We start from the raw sequence: 22,070 nt of genomic DNA on the forward strand, positions 1-22,070 counted from the left end.
TATTATGGGAATAAGTAAATAATTTTTCCTTATCCACTTTCTCCACATCATCATGATTTTATATACCTCTATCATATCCCCCCTTAGTCTCCTCCTTTCCAAGCTGAATAGTCCTAGCCTCTTTAATCTCTCTTCATATGGGACCCTCTCTAAACCCCTAATCATTTTAGTTGCTCTTTTCTGAACCTTTTCTAGTGCTAGAATAACTTTTTTGAGGTGAGGAGACCACATCTGTACACAGTATTCGAGATGTGGGCGTACCATGGATTTATATAAGGGCAATAATATATTCTCAGTCTTATTCTCTATCCCCTTTTTAATGATTCCTAACATCCTGTTTGCTTTTTTGACCGCCTCTGCACACTGCGTGGACATATTTAGAGAACTATCCACGATGTCGCCAAGATCTTTTTCCTGACTCATTGTAGCTAAATTAGCCCCCATCATGTTGTATGTATAGTTGGGGTTATTTTTTCCAATGTGCATTACTTTACATTTATCCACATTAAATTTCATTTGCCATTTTGTTGCCCAATCACTTAGTTTTGAGAGATCTTTTTGAAGTTCTTCACAATCTGCTTTGGACTTAACTATCTTGAGTAGTTAGTATCATCTGCAAACTTTGCCACCTCACTGTTTACCCCTTTCTCCAGATCATTTATGAATAAATTGAATAGGATTGGTCCTAGGACTGACCCTTGGGGAACACCACTAGTTACCCCTCTCCATTCTGAGAATTTACCATTAAATTCCTACCCTTTGTTCCCTGTCCTTTAACCAGTTCTCGATCCATGAAAGGACCTTCCCTTTTATCCCATGACAGCTTAATTTACGTAAGAGCCTTTGGTGAGGGACCTTGTCAAAGGCTTTCTGGAAATCTAAGTACACTATGTCCACCGGATCCCCCTTGTCCACATGTTTGTTGACCCTTTCAAAGAACTATAATAGATTAGTAAGACACGATTTCCCTATACAGAAACCATGTTGACTATTGCTCAAGAGTTTATGTTTTTCTATGTGTCTGACAATTTTATTTTTTACTATTGTTTCAACTAATTTGCCCTGTACCGACGTTAGACTTACCGGTCAATAATTGCTGGGATCACCTCTAAAGCCCTTTTTAAATATTGGCGTTACATTAGCTAATTTCCAGTCATTGGGTACCGAAGCCGATTTAAAGGACACGTTACAAACCTTAGTTAATAGTTCAGCAACTTCACATTTGAGTTCTTTCAGAACTCTTGGGTGAATGCCATCTGGTCCCGGTGACTTGTTAATGTTGAGTTTATCAATTAATTCCAAAACCTCCTCTAGTGACACTTCAATCTGTGACAGTTCCTCAGATTTGTCACCTACAAAAGCCAGCTCAGGTTTGGGAATCTCCCTAACATCCTCAGCTGTGAAGACTGAAGCAAAGAATCCATTTAGTTTCTCCGCAATGACTTTATCGTCTTTAAGCGCTCCTTTTGTATTTCGATCGTCAAGGGGCCCCACTGGTTGTTTAGCAGGCTTCCTGCTTCTGATGTACTTAAAAAACATTTTATTATTAACTTTGGAGTTTTTGGCTAGCCGTTCTTCAAACTCCTCTTTGGCTTTTCTTATTACACTCTTGCACTTAAGTTGGCAGTGTTTGTGCTCCTTTCTATTTGCCTCACTAGGATTTGACTTCCACTTTTTAAAGGAAGTCTTTTTATCTCTCACTTCTTCTTTTACATGGTTGTTAAGCCACAGTGGCTCTTTTTTAGTTCTTTTACTGTTTTTCTTAATTTGGGGTATACATTGAAGTTGGGCCTCTATTATGGTGTCTTTAAAAAGGGCCCATGCAACATGCCGGGATTTCACTTTAGTCACTGTACCTTTTAACTTTTGTCTAACTAAGCCACTCATTTTTGTATAGTTCCCCCTTTTGAAATTAAATGCCACAGTGTGGGGCAGTTGAGGTGTTCTTCCCACCACAGGGATGTTGAATGCTATTGTATTATGGTCACTATTTCCAAGCGGTCCTGCTATAGTTACCTCTTGGACCAGCTCCTGCGCTCCACTCAGGATTAAATCTAGAGTTGCCTCTCCCCTTGTGGGTTCCCATACCAGCTGCTCCATGAAGCAGTCATTTAAAGTATCGAGAAATGTTATCTCTGCATTTCGTCCTGAAGTGAAATGTTCCCAGTCAATATGGGGATAATTGAAATCCCCCACTATTATTGGGTTCTTAATTTTGATAGCCTCTCTAATTTCCCTTAGCATTTCATCATCACTATTACTGAGCCATTGGCTATTATCTATGAAAATTTGTGGTGATCGGGAGAGGTCCCGGAAGATTGGAAAAAGGCAAATATAGTGCCCATTTTTTAAAAAGAGAAGGAAGAAAACCTGGGGACCAGTCAGCCTCACTTCAGTCCACAGCAAAATCCTGAAACAGGTCCTCAAGGAATCCATTTTGAAGCACTTGGAGGAGAGGAAGGTGGTCAGGAACAGTCAACATGGATTCACCAAGGGGAAGTCATGCCTGACTAACCTGATGACCTTATATGATGAGACAACTGGCTCTGTGGATATAGGGAAAGTGCTAGATGTGATATATCTTGACTTTAGCAAAGCTTTTGATAGGGTCTCCCACAGTATTCTTGCCAGCAAGTTAAAGAAGTATGGATTGGATGAATGGACTATAAGGTGGATAGAAAGCAGTGACCCTGAGAGGGATTTAGGAGTTTGCATCTCTATGTGGAAGGTGCTGTAACAAAAATCAAGTTATTGGGTTCAATACTTGGGTGACTGGGTATAATTCTAGGGCCTGTTTTATACAGGAAGTCAGACTGTGGTTCATTTTGGCCTTAAACATGTTTGCTGTGGGGTGGTGTGTTGGGGTCTGTGCTTCCCGAAACATGTACAGATGGGTTGGATCTCCAGGTCCAGGAGGCCCATGATGGCACAGTGAAAGCCACCCCTGCTCAGGTTCTGGGCTGTGTGGACGAGGGCCATGCAATCCCTGCACTGTCTCCCTGAGGAGACTTGATCCTGACTTCCATGCTGGCTCCAAATTGTGCTCACTTTGCCACAGAGGAAATTAAGGAGCAAAGAAATAGGAGGAAAAAGTTTTCATTGGACCCAAATTATGTTGGTGAGAGAGACCAGCTTTCAAGCTTACGTAGTGGAAGTACATAGTTAAAACACCCCTAGAGTTCAAATGAAAACCTGGCTTTAATTTCCAAGTCCCAAAGAATTTTCTGTAGCCTACTTTAGCTCAGCAGGAAGCTTCTGCTGCAGGATCGATAAAATACAGAAATAAAAGGGTCAGAGAAGGGCAACAAAGACAATTAAAGGTAGAGAATGGCTTCCATATGAGGAGAGACTAAAAAGACTTGGACTGTTCAGCTTAGAAAAGAGACCTCTAAGGGGGGATATGACAGAGGTCTATAAAATCATGACGGGTGCGGAGAAAGTGACTAGAGAAATGTTATTTATTTTTTTCACACAATGCAAAAACCAGGGCAGCAGGTTTAATACAAAAAAGAGAACATATTTTTTTATGGCACACAGAGCTAACCTGTGGAACTCACTGCCAGGGGATGTTGTGATGGGAAAGGATTGAAAAAGCCTTATATAAGTTGATGGGGGATAGGCCCATCAATGGCTATTAGCCACGCTGGTCAGGGATGCAAGTCCATGCTGCTGGTGTCCCAAAACCTCTGACCACCAGAAGCCGGGATGGGAAGACAGGGGATGGATCACATGATGATTGCCCTGTTCTGCTCACTCCCCTGGAGCACCTGGCATTTGTCACTGTTGGAAGACAGGACACTGGGCTAGATGGACCATTTGTCTGACCCAGTAGATGCCGTTTTTATGTTCCTGTGCGACATTCCTACTCCAACGCTCCAGGAATGGAAGGTGGGAATAAAAGCAGAAACAGTTTCCCGCAGCATTTTTGTGGCACTAGCAGATGGTTACACAAGACTCATCACGTTACCCTCAGTGGCAAAACAATCCACTAGTGGGGGTAAGACACAGCTAATCACACACACAAGATTTTCCTCTCTCTGTCTCCCATAACGAGTACATCACAGAGCATGTGCAAATAAGTCCCTCACCCAGTGCACCAGGCCACAGCACCCTCTGACCTCTCTCCCACTCGGTCAGCCCCACAAAGCCACCTGTGTAGGGAAGAGCGTGAGATCAGCCTGGGTAAGCTGGGCCCATCCCCGCAAAATGTTCCATAATGCAGCCAAATACAAGGTCCATGGGACGCAGGCCTTGGCTACGGAATGGGGGACTGAGGCCGGCAAAGCTGTGACCCTGAGAAGGATTCAGGAGTTCTCATATCTTTGTGGGGGGTGCCTTAGCCAAACACAAGTTATTGGGCTGAATACAGGGGTGACTAGCTGAAATTCTAGGACCTGCTTAAACACTGAATCCCCATGTTTGCCATGGGGTGGTTTAGGGGAGTGTTTGCTGCCTGAGCCATGTCCTCTTAGGGTGGATCTTCAGGTAAAGGAATCCCATGATGACACAGTCAAAGCCACCCCTGCTCAGGTTCTGGGCTGTGCAGAGAAGGGCCATGAAATCTCTGTGCTGTCTCCCTGAGGAGATTTGCTCCTGACTTCCATGCTGGCCCCAAAGTGTGCTCATTTGCCAATGAGGAAATTGAGGAGGAAAGAAACTCTCCCAAGGTGACATAGCTCTCGCTCTCACAAAGTGATTTTACCTTTGTGCTTTCTTGTTTTGTTGTTTCCCTTCAACTTAGAACAAGACTCATTCAGTCTGGTTGTTTTCTGTGGCAGGGCGCTGTGCTGTTGCAGCCATGTGTGCCCCAGGATATTAGAGAGACAAACAGGGGGAGGAAATAGCTTTCATTGGACCCAAATTCTGTTGATGAGAGAGACCAGCTTTCGACCTTACGCAGTGGAAGTACATAATAAAAACATCCCTATAGTTCCAATGAAAACTTGGGTTTAATTTCCAAGTCCCAGAGCATTTTCTGTGTCCTGCTTTAGCTCAGCAGGGAGCTTCTGCTGCAGGATCGATAAAACACATTGATCACCCGTTTCAGGTTCTCTTTTGTTGTCACCCCATAAACGATGGGGTTTAACATGGGGGGAATGAGCACATAGAGGTTGGCCAGGAGGTTGACAAAATAACCTGGGATGATGTGCCCAAATCGGTATGCTAAAGAGGAGAAAAAAGATGGCATGTAGAACATCAGTATGACGCAGAGGTGGGAGCCACAGGTGCGGAGAGATTTGAGCCGGGCGTCCTTGGAGGGGAGCAGGAAGACGGCCCTTAGGATCAGCCCATAAGACAAAGCAATGAGCACAGCATCCAAACCAATTACTAAAATAGCCATGGCTATGCCATACCAGATGTTGACTGTGATGTCATCACAGGCCAGACGGGCTATGGCCATGTAGTCACAATAGGTGTGAGGCAGGAGGTTAGTTCTGCAAAACTTCAACTGCTTCACAAGAAAGGTGAGAGGGAAAATGAAACAGAAACTTCTTGTGACAACTGCCAGCCCCATCTTCCCGATCACAGACTTGGTTAGTATTATGGTGTATCTCAGGGGGTGGCAGATAGCAACGTATCGATCAAACGCCATGGCCAGCAGAATGGCCGATTCGGCCATAAAACTGACATGGATGAAGAACATCTGCGTCAGGCAAGCAGCAAAAGAAATTTCCCGTGCTCTAAACCAGAATACAGCCAGCATCTTGGGCACTGCCGTGGTAGATAACAGCAGATCAGCAGCGGCCAGCATCGATACGAATAGATACATGGGCTCATGGAGGCTTTGTTCTGTTAATATGATGAATAGTAGGAGAGAGTTCCCAAAAAATGTCACAATGTAGATCAGACAGAAGGGGATGGAGAACCAGACCTGAGACTCCTCCGTACCCGGGATGCCGGTCAGGATGTAGGTCACGGGGGCAAAAAAGGTGTGATTGTCAGCTGGCATCATGCACCATCACTTGGATCTTCCAGGAACTAACAGCAAAAGAGACAATCAGTGAGAATGAGAGTGTCGGCTAGGAATGGACTGAATTTTTACAGTGTGACGGGTTCTCCCGAGGGGCCACGTGGAACTGGGGTTTCTTTGAGCCCTCTGACCCACCAGTCTACGCTCCCTCTCACACTGTTGCAGACCTGCTCCCGATCTTACACTTACACCAGCATCCACACACGTAGGGACACACCCAGCTGCAGTTCCATGCAGGCTCACTGACCAGCCGCTGCTTGGGAACCAACAATAGAGAGGCTGCAGCCAAATTAACCACCAGCTTCCCAGATTCGTACCCCACACCGGAGTGTAAACCCAAAATGTTACAGACTGCATCGAACTGTAGAGCGTAAGCTCATAGAATTCGCCCCCTCCCTGAATGTGGAAAGGAATATACACCTGCCTCTGCCAACCGAGCTATGATTTTCCCATGCACTTCATTCCAACTCACTAGTGTAGATAAAGCCAAAACAAGTTTATTAAGTACCAAAATAGATTTTAAGTGATTATAAGTGATACCAAGCAGATCAAAGCAGATTACCTAGCAAATAAAGAAAAATGCAACCTAAGCTTCATATAAAATCTTAAAATCTATTTTTGTAGTTAAAAAACTTGTTCTGTTTTAATCTAAACCAATGAGCTTTGACTGGAGTGCTTGGGGGAAATCTCGGCTTGGTTACCCCAAGTGTGTATGGTTCTCTTCACATGGAGGGAGAGACCAACCGGGTATTAAACACACACACTGCCCAGATTTGACCAGCGCAGGATGGTACTGCTCTGGGGACCTAGCCTGGAAAGCTGGTGGTTAAAGAGCCTGTGTCCAATTGCAGCTGGGTGTGTCTCTCCCTGTGTGAATGCTGGTGAAAGTGCAGGGGGGAGGGCTTTGCAGCTTGTCAGAGCAGTACAGTGTGAGAGGCAGCCCAGGCTGGGGGGTCAGTGGGCTCAGTGGTACCCAAGTTCCAGATGGTACTCTGGGGGGAACCCGTCACAATCAGTATCAAAGCAGCCCTTATAATCGGATGCTCCTGGATTATACAGTTTGGACATTTACGGCTATGCTGCCTGAAACCAGCTAATTTCTGCCAAATGGAACAGACTCAGTCCTGGGGTCCTGATTGATTTTCATGGAAGTGTTGCCTGAGTGAAGGCCTCAGGAATGTTACAGGGCCTGTGGAGGTTTCCAATGAGATTTACTCTGAACAGTCACGTAACCTACAATGGCCCAGTCCAGAGCCCACTGAGTTCAACAGCAAGACCCCCAGTGACTCCCCTGGGAGTGGATCAGGGTAACCCGGCAACCTCTTCCCAACACCCAACCTCAGCGCAGTCACAGGAGCGTATCTCAGTGCCCCGGCTCCCATCCTGCCCCTGCAGTCAGAGTTACGCACCCCCATTCTAGCCAACCCAGCTCAAACATTCCCTAGGTGTCATGTGTTTCCATTCGCCCCTTCACAGATTCAATCCATGCAAACGACTCACCAGGCTCCGGCCCCAGCTGGGGAGGAGGAATCTCTGCCTGTGACCGGGTCGGGGAGCTGCAGGGGGCAGGAAATCTGCACTGACCCGGGTTGAGGTACAGGGATATTTATACTGCTGCCCTGGGAATCCCAGGGGGGGCTCAAAGCCAGCACGGAGCCCCAGGGACCTGCCTCTGTGCCTGGCTCAGGTGGGGAAGAGCAGCAGAGAATTAACCCTTTCCTCCTCTCACTTGTTTAATCTGCTCATTTCTCCTTTTGTACGTTATTTAGAAAGGTCCTTGTGACACTGAGGCCCCCAACAAAGAGTTCCCTCTTCCTTGCAAACAGCTCACATCTCAGCCCTGACAAACTCACTACACCACATACAAGTCTTATGGAATATCAACCCTTGAGGAGTAGCATGTAAGGTGTGTGCAGAAAGCTTGTAACTTCTCAAGCTTCATAACCATTGCAAAAGGCATGAATGGCTAATAGTTAGGGAATAACATATTGCTATTGACAGTGAGCTTTATGGACCTGGAGTAGAAGTTAGTCACCAGGGCAGTATATCTAGGTGGTGGCCCTTCCAGGAGGGCGCCATCACCCCACGCTGGTTAGCTGGGGATGTAATGCCAGGCTCAGTTTTCCAGCCACGCTCTGTCCCGAGATGATCAATAGAAAACCATCAAAGACAACTTCAAATAATCAACACCACATAGAGAGTAAATGAAGGAACATTACAGCAGACAGGATTGACCTCCCTATGAACAGAGACAAAAGACTTTCAGGATAACACAAAGTGGGGAGAGGCCCTCTGGATCCTTTCGTTGGTGAGCCATCTCATGGGGCTGGGAAGTTATCATGAAAAATTGGTTCCTGGTTCTTGTGAATTCAGCCAGTTCTGCTACAGACTAAACTTGGGGCGGGGAGGGAACCTACTTTATTAGCAGAGGGTAGAGTCCTTCCCTTAGGACGGAAGAATCCCATGCACCACTACAGGCTGGTGTCTGACTGTCTAAGCAGCAGTTCTGCAGAAAAGGATCTGGGGATCACAGTGGAGGAGATGCTGGATTTGAGTCAGCAGTGTGCCCTCGTTGCCAAGAAAACTAACAGCTTATTGGGCTGTATTAGTAGAAGCATTGCCAGCAGATCAAGGGAAGTGATTATTCCACTCTATTTGCACTGGTGAGGCCACACCTTGAGTATTGCATCCAGTTTTGGTCCCCCCACTACAGAAGGGATGCGGACAAATTGGAGAGAGTCCAGCAGAGGGCAACGCAAATGATCAGGGGGCTGGAGCACATGACTTATGAGGAGAGGCTTAGGGAACTGGGGTTATTTAGTCTGCAGAAGAGAAGAGTGAGGAGGGATTTGATAGCAGCCTTCAACTACCTGAAGGGGGGGGTCCCAAAGAGGAGGTCTAGGTTGGATATTAGGAAACAATATTTCCCTAATAGGGTGGTGAAGCACTGGAATGGGTTCCCTAGGGAGGTGGTGGAATCTCCTTCCTCAGAGGTTTTTAAGGTCAGGCTTGGCAAAGCCCTGGCTGGGATGATTTAGTTGGGTTTGGTCCTGCTTTGAGCAGGGTGTTGGACTAGATGCCTCCTGAGGTCCCTGCCCACCCTGATATTTTACAATTCTATGATTCTATGAAAGAGAACTATTGACCCAAGTCAGTGGCGGATTAATGATTTTGCCGCCCTTAGGCCCTGAAATAATTGCCGCTCCCGACAGCTGGCCCCATATGAACTTGTTTTAGTTTTAATTAGTTTTAGTCTGTATAGCGTGATTTCGGTTAAAAAGGTATCTACTTTCAATTGATCTTTACCACACATTTCCACTTCAGCTTTGAGTGTCTCCTCAGCTTGCAGTTTACTCTTTCTTTTTCCAGGGCCGCCCAGAGGGGGGGGCAAAGGGGTCAATTTGCCCCTGGCCCCGGGCTCCGCAGGTCCCCCCAAGAGAACAGCTGAGGCTCCCGCCTCCGCCCCTCTCCTGGAGCTCTAGCACATCAAGCGCTGTCCTCATACAGCGCCGCAGCGTGTCTCCGGCAGGGCCCCTGAGCCCCGCCCCGCTCAGAGCCGCGTGGGGAGGGGGCGGGGCTGGGAGCTCCGGGCTGAGCTCAGCTGCCTCCGCTCGGCGTGGAGCTCCCAGCCCCGCCCCCTCACCATGCGGCTCTGAGCGGGGCGGGGCTCAGGCCCCGCCGGAGACACGCTGCAGCTGTCGGGCGAGGCGCTGAGACTCCAGGTGAGGAGGGAGCCGGGGGTAAGAGGCTGGGGCAGGGGGGGTTGGCTAAGGGGCAGGGAGTCCTGGGGACAGTCAGGGCACTAGGAGGGGGCAGAGGTTGGGGGAGCGGTCAGGGGGCAGGGAATGGGGGGGTTGGATTGTGGGTGTTCGGGGGGGGTGGATAGGGTCAGGGCCGCCCAGAGGGGGCGGGCCGGCGGGGCAAGAGGGCGCAGGAGCTTCTTTGCTCCCAGTCTTCGCCGGCGGGGGGTCCTTCCGCCCCGGAGCGGAAGGACCCCCCAGTGGCGAATTACCGCCGAAGCGGGACCCGCCGCCGATGTGCAGACCGGTCTTCGGCGGTAATTCGGTGGCGGGGGGCCCTTCCGTTCCGGGACCCACCGCAGGTCTTCTGGGCACTTCGGCGGTGGGTCCCGGAACGGAAGGGCCCCGCGCCGCCGAACTACCGCCGAAGACCAGGCTGCACGAAGGCAGCGGGTCCCGCTTCAGCAGTAATTCGGCAGCGGGGGGCTCCCGCCGCGGGTCTTTGGGGCACTTCAGCGGCGGGTCCCAGAACGGAAGGGCCCTCCGCAGCCGAAGACCCCGGGTACCCGTATCCTATTAGTGAGTTGTAGAGTTCTAGTCGAACTAGTTCTAGATTCAGTCGAACCAAGTCTGTGATCGGGAAGATGGGGCTGGCAAATGTCACAAGAAGTTTCTGTTTCATTTTCCCTCTCACCTTTCTTGTGAAGCAGCTGAAGTTTTGCAGAACTAACCTCCTGCCTCACACCTATTGTGACTACATGGCCATAGCCCGGCTGGCCTGCGACGACATCACAGTCAACGTCTGGTACGGCGTAGCCGTGGCTATTTTAGTAATTGGTTTGGATGCTGTGCTCATTGCTTTGTCTTATGGACTGATCCTAAGGGCCGTCTTCCTGCTCCCCTCCAAGGACGCCCGGCTCAAGTCTCTCCGCACCTGCGGCTCCCACCTCTGCGTCATACTGATGTTCTACGCACCGGCCTTTTTCTCCTATTTTGCACACCGATTTGGGCACATCATCCCAGGTTAATATATCGGAAGGACAGAACAGGCCGTGCAGGGGGAGGAGTGGCAATATATGTTAAAGAAAGTGTAGATTCAAATGAAGTAAAAATCTTAAGCGAATCCACAGGTTCCATAGAGTTTCTATGGATAGAAATTTCATGCTCTAGTAAAAATATAACAGTAGGGATCTATTATCGACCACCTGACCAGTACAGTAATAAAGATGATGAAATGCTAAGGGAAATTAGAGAGGCTATCAAAATTAAGAACCCAATAATAGTGGGGGATTTCAATTATCCCCATATTGACTGGGAACATTTCACTTCAGGACGAAATGCAGAGATAAAATTTCTCGATACTTTAAATGACTGCTTCATGGAGCAGCTGGTACGGGAACCCACAAGGGGAGAGGCGACTCTAGATTTAATCCTGAGTGGAGCGCAGGAGCTGGTCCAAGAGGTAACTGTAGCAGGACCGCTTGGAAATAGTGACCATAATACAATAGCATTCAACATCCCTGTGGTGGGAAGAACACCTCAACTGCCCAACACTGTGGCCTTTAATTTCAAAAGGGGGAACTATACAAAAATGAGAGGGTTAGTTAGACAAAAGTTAAAAGGTACAGTGACTAAAGTGAAATCCCTGCAAGTTGCATGGGCCCTTTTTAAAGACACCATAATAGAGGCCCAACTTCAATGTATACCCCAAATTAAGAAAAACAGTAAAAGAACTAAAAAAGAGCCACCGTGGCTTAACAACCATGTAAAAGAAGCAGTGAGAGATAAAAAGACTTCCTTTAAAAAGTGGAAGTCAAATCCTAGTGAGGCAAATAGAAAGGAGCACAAACGCTGCCAACTTAAGTGCAAGAGTGTAATAAGAAAAGCCAAAGAGGAGTTTGAAGAACGGCTAGCCAAAAACTCCAAAGGTAATAACAAAATGTTTTTTAAGTACATCAGAAGCAGGAAGCCTGCTAAACAACCAGTGGGGCCCCTTGACGATCAAAATTCAAAAGGAGCGCTTAAAGATGATAAAGTCATTGCGGAGAAACTAAATGGATTCTTTGCTTCAGTCTTCACGGCTGAGGATGTTAGGGAGATTCCCAAACCTGAGCTGGCTTTTGTAGGTGACAAATCTGAGGAACTGTCACAGATTGAAGTGTCACTAGAGGAGGTTTTGGAATTAATTGATAAACTCAACATTAACAAGTCACCGGGACCAGACGGCATTCACCCAAGCGTTCTGAAAGAACTCAAATGTGAAGTTGCGGAACTATTAACTAAGGTTTGTAACCTGTCCTTTAAATCGGCTTCGGTACCCAATGACTGGAAGTTAGCTAATGTAACGCCAATATTTAAAAAGGGCTCTAGGGGTGATCCCGGCAATTACAGACCGGTAAGTCTAACGTCGGTACCGGGCAAATTAGTTGAAACAATAGTAAAGAATAAAATTGTCAGACACATAGAAAAACATAAACTCTTGAGCAATAGTCAACATGGTTTCTGTAAAGGGAAATCGTGTCTTACTAATCTATTAGAGTTCTTTGAAGGGGTCAACAAACATGTGGACAAGGGGGATCCGGTGGACATAGTGTACTTAGATTTCCAGAAAGCCTTTGACAAGGTCCCTCACCAAAGGCTCTTACGTAAATTAAGCTGTCATGGGATAAAAGGAAAGGTCCTTTCATGGATTGAGAACTGGTTAAAGGAAAGGGAACAAAGGGTAGGAATTAATGGTAAATTCTCAGAATGGAGAGGGGTAACTAGTGGTGTTCCCCAAGGGTCAGTCCTAGGACCAATCCTATTCAATTTATTCATAAATGATCTGGAGAAAGGGGTAAACAGTGAGGTGGCAAAGTTTGCAGATGATACTAAACTGCTCAAGATAGTTAAGACAAAAGCAGATTGTGAAGAACTTCAAAAAGATCTCACAAAACTAAGTGATTGGGCAACAAAATGGCAAATGAAATTTAATGTGGATAAATGTAAAGTAATGCACATTGGAAAAAATAACCCCAACTATACATACAACATGATGGGGTCTAATTTAGCTACAACGAGTCAGGAAAAAGATCTTGGAGTTATCGTGGATAGTTCTCTGAAGATGTCCACGCAGTGTGCAGAGGCGGTCAAAAAAGCAAACAGGATGTTAGGAATCATTAAAAAGGGGATAGAGAATAAGACTGAGAATATATTATTGCCCTTATATAAATCCATGGTACGCCCACATCTCGAACACTGTGTACAGATGTGGTCTCCTCACCTCAAAAAAGATATTCTAGCACTAGAAAAGGTTCAGAAAAGAGCAACTAAAATGATTAGGGGTTTAGAGAGGGTCCCATATGAGGAAAGATTAAAGAGGCTAGGACTCTTCAGTTTGGAAAAGAGAAGACTAAGGGGGGACATGATAGAGGTATATAAAATCATGAGTGATGTTGAGAAAGTGGATAAGGAAAAGTTATTTACTTATTCCCATAATACAAGAACTAGGGGTCACCAAATGAAATTAATAGGCAGCAGGTTTAAAACAAATAAAAGGAAGTTCTTCTTCACGCAGCGCACAGTCAACTTGTGGAACTCCTTACCTGAGGAGGTTGTGAAGGCTAGGACTATAACAATGTTTAAAAGGGGACTGGATAAATTCATGGTGGCTAAGTCCATAAATGGCTATTAGCCAGGATGGGTAAGAATGGTGTCCCTAGCCTCTGTTCGTCAGAGGATGGAGATGGATGGCAGGAGAGAGATCACTTGATCATTGCCTGTTAGGTTCACTCCCTCAGGGGCACCTGGCATTGGCCACTGTCGGTAGACAGATACTGGGCTAGATGGACCTCTGGTCTGACCCGGTACGGCCGTTCTTATGTTCTTATGTTACATTCTCAACCTCCATGTGCTCATTCCCCCCATGTTAAACCCCATCGTTTATGGGGTGACAACAAAAGAGATCCTGAAAGGGGTGATCAATGTGTTTCATCGGTGGTGCAGGAGAAGCTCCCTGCTGAGCTAAAGCAGGACACAGAAAATGCTTTGGGACTTGGAAATTAAACCCAAGTTTTCATTGGAACTATAGGGATGTTTTTATTATGTACTTCCACTGCGTAAGGTCGAAAGCTGGTCTCTCTCGTCAACAGAATTTGGGTCCAATGAAAGCTATTTCCTCCCCGTGTTTGTCTCTCTAATATCCTGGGGCACACATGGCTGCAACAGCACAGCGCACTGCCACAGAAAACAGCCAGACTGAGTGAGTCTTGTTCTAAGTTGAAGGGAAACAAGAAAGCACAAAGGTAAAATCACTTTGTGAGAGCGAGAGCACGGTGTGTGCTCCTCTGTGACAAGCTGCATCCGAGCTGCACTCTTAATGGCCAAGGAAAGCAGCAGCCAAGGGGGACGTGCCATACAGCCATGGGAAGTGCACTGTGCTGCACATTGGGAGAGGGGAGCTCTAGTGTTCCTTCTGGCAATGACCTGCTGTGTCACCTTCAGAGAGTTTCTTTCCTCCTCAATTTCCTCATTGGCAAATGAGCACATTTTGGGGCCAGCATGGAATTCAGGAGCAAGTCTCCTCAGGGAAACAGCACAGAGATTTCATGGCCCTCCTCTGCACAGCCCAGAACCTGAGCAGGGGTGGCTTTGACTGTGTCATCATGGGATTCCTTTACCTGGAGATCCACCCTAAGAGGACATGGCTTAGGCAGCAAACACTCCCCCAAACCACCCCATGGCAAACATGGGGATTCAGTGTTTAAGCAGGACCTAGAATTTCAGCTAGTCACCCCTGTATTCAGCCCAATAACTTGTGTTTGGCTAAGGCACCCCCCACAAAGATATGAGAACTCCTGAATCCTTCTCAGGGTCACAGCTTTGCCGGCCCCAGTGCCCCATTCCGTAGCCAAGGCCTGCGTCCCACGGACCTTGTATTTGGATGCCTTATGGAACATTTAGCGTGGATGGGCCCGGCTTCCCCAGGCTGATCTCACGCTCTTCCCTACACGGGTGGCTTTGTGGGGCTGACCGAGTGGGAGAGAGGTCAGGGGGTGCTGTGGCCTGGTGCACTGGTGAGGGACTTATTTGCACGTGCTCTGTGATGCACTGACCATGGGAGACAGAGAGAGGAAAATCTTGTGTGTGTGATTAGCTGTATCTTACCCCCGCTAGTGGATTGTTTTGCCACTGAGGGTAATGTGATGAGTCTTGTGTAACCATCTGCTAGTGCCACAAAAATGCTGCAGGAAACTGTTTCTGCTTTTATTCCCACCTTCCATTCCTGGAGTGTTGGAGTAGAAATGTCTCACGGGAACATAAAAACGGCATAAACTGGGTCAGACAAATGGTCCATCTAGATATTCCAATGTCAGATTGAATTTCTGACAGCAGCCGGAATTTCTTCATTAGTTTTAATATGTACTTTATACACATCAATATTTTCAATATTTTCACTTTTTACTTCACTACTTCTTTCAACTTTTTTTCTGTCTCTGGCACTAACTGATACAACAAAGGTATCAATTTTGTGCATTTTTGCTATCATTTCATTTTCCGTTTCTTTCTTCTCTATAGCATTTTTTTTTAACTGAGCACCACTTAATTTCTTCCTTCTGGTCATATTGTTAATTAACGCTTAGGGTAGTCACGACTCCAGTTCCGAGTATGGTGTTTTCTAAATGGCGTCTCCGTCGCACCGTTTCAATACGCGCTATCATGATTGGTAGAATCGTGTCGTGCGATGCCGTGATTAAGTAAATTCTGGGCTGCTATTTTAAATTTTTCCGCCCCTGCAAATTTGCCGCCTTAGGCCTAGGCCTTGTTGGCCCCGGCAATAATATGCCACTGACCCAAGTTCTCAGTTTGTGATTTTATATTGTATCCATTTGTTTCCACCTCTCTCTCGTTTCTACTTAACTCTCCTTTTTGCTTAACTAAACTGACTTTTATTTTATTATTAATGCTCATAAGCACCGCATGTAATACTGTAAGTGTCTTGAAACTCCCATATTCCTCATCTGTATATAATTGTGATATTGCATATAAAGCACGCCAGGCAAGGTGTCAGGGGAAAGATTATGATCAGCTAAAAGTCACTATTCTCTCTAAATATGGATGTTATTAGTGTATATGAAATTATGAGACGTGTTTTATAGTTGGCACTAAAATGTGCTGTAGGTTGGGGAATCAGCCAGATATTAGCTCCCCAGGGACAACAGCAAGGAAAGTAACCCAGCGTCCAGGCGGTGTGTGAAATAGCCCATCAGCAGCCAATGTCCAGCAAGTGAGCTACAATTCAATGACTCACCTGCGTGAGGCCACACCAGGGGAACTGCTCATCCTTGCCTGGAGACTCAGCAGTGCCCCCAGACATGCCTGGACTTGTGTTCTCCCAGCACATGGGACTGAGGGTACGAAACGGAACAAAGGAACCCACACTTGGCCTTTCTCCTGCCCCCCCTATGCTGCAAGCAACAAAGACACTCAGAAGACTGAAGCCTCCAACAGAGGGGACTGGCCCAAGTTTCACGGGTGAAATCTGTGTGCTAGGAACTGCAATATCCAGTGGGGTGATAGAAACTGCTTAATCTAGGTGTTGCCCAGTCTAACAGGGTTTATATCACTTAACCTCCAACTTCTATAAGTGATGGGGCCATGGCCCTTGGCCCCCCTCATTCCATTGCCCCGGCGTCGAAACCTGAAACCCTTTGAATCAGCAGCCACTTAGGAAAATGTTTGCCTGGAGTGCAGGGGACTGGACTAGATGACCCGTTGAGGTCCCTTTTAGCCCTACACGTCTAGGACTATCACTGGGCCATGCCCCCTTGGTGTCTCAGGTCAGGTCGACTGTCCTGATCGCTTGTGTCGTTGAGGGACGGAGGCAGAGAATTTGTCTTCTCAGCGCGACTTGATGGCAGCCGGTATCAAGTGGAGTGCCCCAAGGGTCGGTGCTGGGGCCGGTTTTGTTCAATATCTTCATTAACGATCTGGAGGATGGTGTGGACTGCACCCTTAGCAAGTTTGCAGATGACACTAAACTGGGAGGAGTGGTTGATACGCTGGAGGGTAGGGATAGGATACAGAGGGACCTAGACAAATTAGAGGATTGGGCCAAAAGAAATATGATGAGGTTCAACAAGGACAAGTGCAGAGTCCTGCACTTAGGACGGAAGAATCCCATGCACTGCTACAGACTAGGGACCGAATGGCTGGGTAGCAGTTCTGCAGAAAAGGACCTAGGGGTTACGGTGGATGAAAAGCTGAATATGAGTCAACAGTGTGCCCTTGTTGCCAAGAAGGCTAATGGCATTTTGGGTTGTATAAGTAGGGGCATTTCCAGCAGATCAAGGGATGTGATCATCCCCCTCTACTCAGCACTGGTGAGGCCTCATTTGGAGTACTGTGTCCAGTTTTGGGCCCCACACTACAAGAAGGATGTGGATAAATTGGAGGGAGTCCAGCGGAGGGCAACAAAAATGATTAGGGGGCTGGAGCACATGACTTATGAGGAGAGGCTGAGGGAACTGGGATTGTTTAGCCTGCAGAAGAGAAGAATGAGGGGGGATTTGATAGCTGCTTTCAACTACCTGAAAGGGGGTTCCAAAGAGGATGGATCTAGACTGTTCTCAGTGGTAGAAGATGACAGAACAAGGAGTAATGGTCTCAAGTTGCAGAGGGGGAGGTTTAGGTTGGATATTAGGAAAAACTTTTTCACTAGTAGGGTGGTGAAGAACTGGAATGGGTTACCTAGGGAGGTAGTGGAATCTCCTTCCTTAGAGGTTTTTAAGGTCAGGCTTGACAAAGCCCTGGCTGGGATGATTTAGTTGGGTTTGGTCCTGCTATGAGCAGGGGGTTGGACTAGATGACCTCCTGAGGTCCCTTCCAACCCTGAGATTCTATGATTCTATGATTCTATGAATAGTAAAGGGCGCCAGGAGAGAAGTTGCCATGAGCCTGTTTAACTCTGTCTCCATTACTGTCTGTGTGTCAGGGACCTCAGGTCTTGAAAATCAGTCTACAGGGCCCTTAGGGACCAGCACATGCCTGTTAGAAAGTTATGATGTTATATGCAAGCCTATTTGAGTCTTATGGTTTGAATACTCTGTGTGCCTCAGTTTCCCTGTTTGTGCTGCACAATGCCTAAGTGGTGGGAATCTGGGTGTGTGACTATGGCTGAGGCCCTCGAGGTCAGGTAAAGTGGCTCCAGTTGTCTGTATGTAAGCGATGGCCAGTGCCCTTCGTCACCTGAGACCCAGGAGGAGGATGCAACCAGGTGACACTTTGCCTGGAAAGGGACACACAGACCAGGAGAAGGAGTAATGGGCATGTCATAGGTCAGGCAGTGGAAGCTGGGCAGTCTGCTGTGGGGGACTCGGCGAGATGGAAGTCTGGGATGTCCTTCCCGGTCCCCCCAAAGATGAATTTACTGAAAGTCACAGATTTTATGCTAACAAGTTCTGTTCTACATTCTGTTCCTTCAAGAAATAAACCTTCTGTTTTACACGCAGTCTGAGAGTCACGGCTGACTGTGGAGTCGGGGTGCAGAGCCCTCTGACTTCCCCACAAAATCCCTCTTCACCTTGGCGGTTTTCACCATGACTAAAAAACTTGGGCTGTTCAGTTTAGAAAAAAGACCTCTAAGGGGGGGATATGACACAGGTCTATAAAATCGTGTCCGGTGGAGAAAGTGAATAGAGAAATGTTATTTACTTTCTCACAATATGCAAAAACCTGAGGTTACCCAATGAAATTAATAGGCAGCAGATTCAATACAAACAACAGGACATATTTTTTCAAGCAACACAAATGTAACCTGTGGAACTCATTGCAAGGGGAATGTAGTGATGGCCAAAAGTACAACTGTATTCAAAAAGGAACTGGACACATGTATAAGTGGGAAAAAAAACAAATAGATCAGTCCAATGAGAAGTGATCCATCAATGGCTATTAGCCAAGACAGTCGGGTATCTCTTACTGAATTGGAGAGGCAAAAGAGTGACAGAGGATATGGAAAAATCTGAAGTACTCAAAAGCTCCCTGACTGTTGCACTGGGCAACACAGGATGGGGAGGAGGTGAGCAGCCCTCCCTGGGAAAAGAACAGGCTAAGGACTATTTAGAAAAGCTGGACATGCACAACTCCATGGATCCAGACGTAATGCATCCAAGGGTGCTGAGGGAGTTGGCTGATGCGATCGCAGAGCCATTGGCTATTATCTATGAAAATGTGTGGTGATCGGGAGAGGTCCCCGAAGATTGGAAAAAGGCAAATATAATGCCCATATTTAAAAAAGAGAAGGAAGAAAACCTGGGGAACTACAGACCAGACAGCCTCACTTCAGTCCACAGCAAAATCCTGAAACAGGTCCTCAAGGAATCCATTTTGAAGCACTTGGAGGAGAGGAAGGTGGTGAGGAACAGTCAACATGGATTCACCAAGGGCAAGTCATGCCTGACCAACCTGATGGCCTTCTATGATGAGATAACTGGCTCTGTGGATATAGGGAAAGTGCTAGATGTGATATATCTTGACTTTAGCAAAGCTTTTGATAGGGTCTCCCACAGTATTCTTGCCATCAAGTTAAAGAAGTATGGGCTGGATCAATGGACTATAAGGTGGATAGAAAGCAGTGACCCTGAGAGGGATTTAGGAGTTTGCATCTCTATGTGGAAGGTGCTGTAACAAAAATCAAGTTATTGGGTTCAATACTTGGGCGAGTGGGTATAATTCTAGGGCCTGTGTTATACAGGAAGTCAGACTGTGGTTCCTTCTGGCCTTAAACATGTTTGCTGTGGGGTGGTGTGTTGGGGTCTGTGCTGCCTGAACCATGTTTTACACGAGTGTCACGGCTGACTGTGCAGTCAGGGTGCAGGGACCTTTTCCCACAAAATCTTCCTTCACCTTCGGGGTTTTCACCATGACCAAAAAACTTGGGCTGTTCCGCTTAGAAAAGAGATCTCTAAGGGGGGATATGATAGAGGTCTATAAAATCATGATGGGTGCGGAGAAAGTGAATAGAGAAATGTTATTTACTTTTTCACACAATGCAAAAACCAGGGCAGCAGGTTTAATACAAAAAAGAGAACGTATTTTTTTACGGCACACAGAGCTAACCTATGGAACTCACTGCCAGGGGATGTTCTGATGGGAAAGGATTAAAAAAGCCTTAGATAAGTTGATGGGGGATACGCCCATCAATGGCTATTAGCCACGCCGGTCAGGGATGCAAGTCCATGCTGCTGGTGTCCCAAAACCTCTGACTACCAGTAGCCAGGATAGGAAGACAGGGGATGGATAATATGATGATTGCCCTGTTCTGCTCACTGTCGGAAGACAGAACACTGGGCTAGACAGACCATTTGTCTGACCCAGTTTATGCTATTTTTATGTTCCTCTGTGACATTTCTATTCCAAAGATCCAGGAATGGAAGGTGGGAATAAAAGCAAAAACAGTTTCCCGCGGCATATTTGTGGCACTAGCAGATGGTTACACAAGACTCATCATATTAGAACATAAGAACATAAGAACATAAGAAAGGCTGTACCGGGTCAGACCAAAGGTCCATCTAGCTCAGTATCTGTCTACCGACAGTGGCCAATGCCAGGTGCCCCTGAGGGAGTGAACCTAACAGGCAATGATCAAGAGATCTCTCTCCTGCCATCCATCTCCATCCTCTGACGAACAGAGGCTAGGGACACCATTCTTACCCATCCTGGCTAATAGCCATTTATGGACTTAGCCACCATGAATTTATCCAGTCCCCTTTTAAACATTGTTATAGTCCTAGCCTTCACAACCTCCTCAGGTAAGGAGTTCCACTAGTTGACTGTGCGCTGCGTGAAGAACTTCCTTTTATTTGTTTTAAACCTGCTGCCTATTAATTTCATTTGGTGACCCCTAGTTCTTGTATTATGGGAATAAGCAAATAACTTTTCCTTATCCACTTTCTCAACATCACTCATGATTTTATATACCTCTATCATGTCCCCCCTTAGTCTTCTCTTTTCCAAGCTGAAGAGTCCTAGCCTCTTTAATCTTTCCTCATATGGGACCCTCTCTAAACCCCTAATCATTTTAGTTGCTCTTTTCTGAACCTTTTCTAGTGCTAGAATATCTTTTTTGAGGTGAGGAGACCACATCTGTACACAGTATTCGAGATGTGGGCGTACCATGGATTTATATAATAGCAATAATATATTCTCAGTCTTATTCTCTATACCCTTTTTAATGATTCCTAACATCCTGTTTGCTTTTTTGACCGCCTCTGCACACTGCGTGGACATCTTCAGAGAACTATCCACGATAACTCCAAGATCTTTTTCCTGACTCGTTGTAGCTAAATTAGACCCCATCATGTTGTATGTATAGTTGGGGTTATTTTTTCCAATGTGCATTACTTTACATTTATCCACATTAAATTTCATTTGCCATTTTGTTGCCCAATCACTTAGTTTTGTGAGATCTTTTTGAAGTTCTTCACAATCTGCTTTGGTCTTAACTATCTTGAGTAGTTTAGTATCATCTGCAAACTTTGCATTACCCTCAGTGGCAAAACAATCCACCAGCAAGAGGTAAGACACAGCTAATCAAACACACAAGATTATCTTCTCTCTATCTCCCATGGTCGGTGCATCACAGACCACGTGCAAATAAGTCCCTCACCCAGTGCACCAGGCCACAGCACCCCCTGACCTCTCTCCCACTCGGTCAGCCCCACAAAGCCACCTGTGTAGGGAAGAGCGTGAGATCAGCCTGAGTAAGCCGGGCCCGTCCCCGCGAAATGATCCATAATGCAGCCAAATACAAGGTCCATGGGACGCAGGCCTTGGCTACGGAATGGGGGACTGAGGCCGGCAAAGCTGTGACCCTGAGAAGGATTCAGGAGTTCTCATATCTTTGTGGGGGGTGCCTTAGCCAAACACAAGTTATTGGGCTGAATACAGGGGTGACTAGTTGAAATTCTAGGACCTGCTTAAACACTGAACCACCATGTTTGCCATGGGGTGGTTTGGGGGGGTGTTTGCTGCCTGAGCCATGTCCTCTTAGGGTGGATCTCCAGGTCCTGGGCTGTGCAGAGGAGGGCCATGAAATCTCTGTGCTGTTTCCCTGAGGAGACTTGCTCCTGACTTCCATGCTGGCCCCAAAATGTGCTCATTTGCCAATGAGGAAATTGAGGAGGAAAGAAACTCTCCCAAGGTGACACAGCAGGTCAGTGCCAGAACGAACACTAGAGCTCCCCTCTCCCAATGTGCAGCACAGTGCACTTTCCATGGCTGTATGTCACGTCCCCCTTGGCTGCTGCTTTCCTTGGCCATTAAGAGTGCAGCTCAGATGCAGCTTGTCACAGAGGAGCACACACCGTGCTCTCGCTCTCACA

At 46.8% G+C, this 22,070-nt stretch overlaps 1 protein-coding gene across 1 annotated transcript; it reads right to left on the reverse strand.

Moving 5' to 3' along the window:
* Positions 1 to 4,987: 4,987 nt before the first annotated feature.
* LOC123353510 (olfactory receptor 52B2-like) lies at positions 4,988 to 5,950 on the reverse strand. The gene has a single exon (XM_044994641.1). The coding sequence runs from the start codon at positions 5,948 to 5,950 to the stop codon at positions 4,988 to 4,990; it is 963 nt and encodes a 320-aa protein (XP_044850576.1).
* Between the last annotated feature and the right edge of the window lie 16,120 nt (positions 5,951 to 22,070).

The sequence above is a fragment of the Mauremys mutica genome, chromosome 1 (assembly GCF_020497125.1).
Source record: "Mauremys mutica isolate MM-2020 ecotype Southern chromosome 1, ASM2049712v1, whole genome shotgun sequence".
NCBI lineage: Eukaryota > Metazoa > Chordata > Testudines > Geoemydidae > Mauremys > Mauremys mutica.

Excerpts from the sequence above, each read along its gene's own strand:
- LOC123353510 (XM_044994641.1), bottom strand. The coding sequence starts at position 5,950 with ATGCCAGCTGACAATCACACCTTTTTTGCCCCCGTGACCTACATCCTG.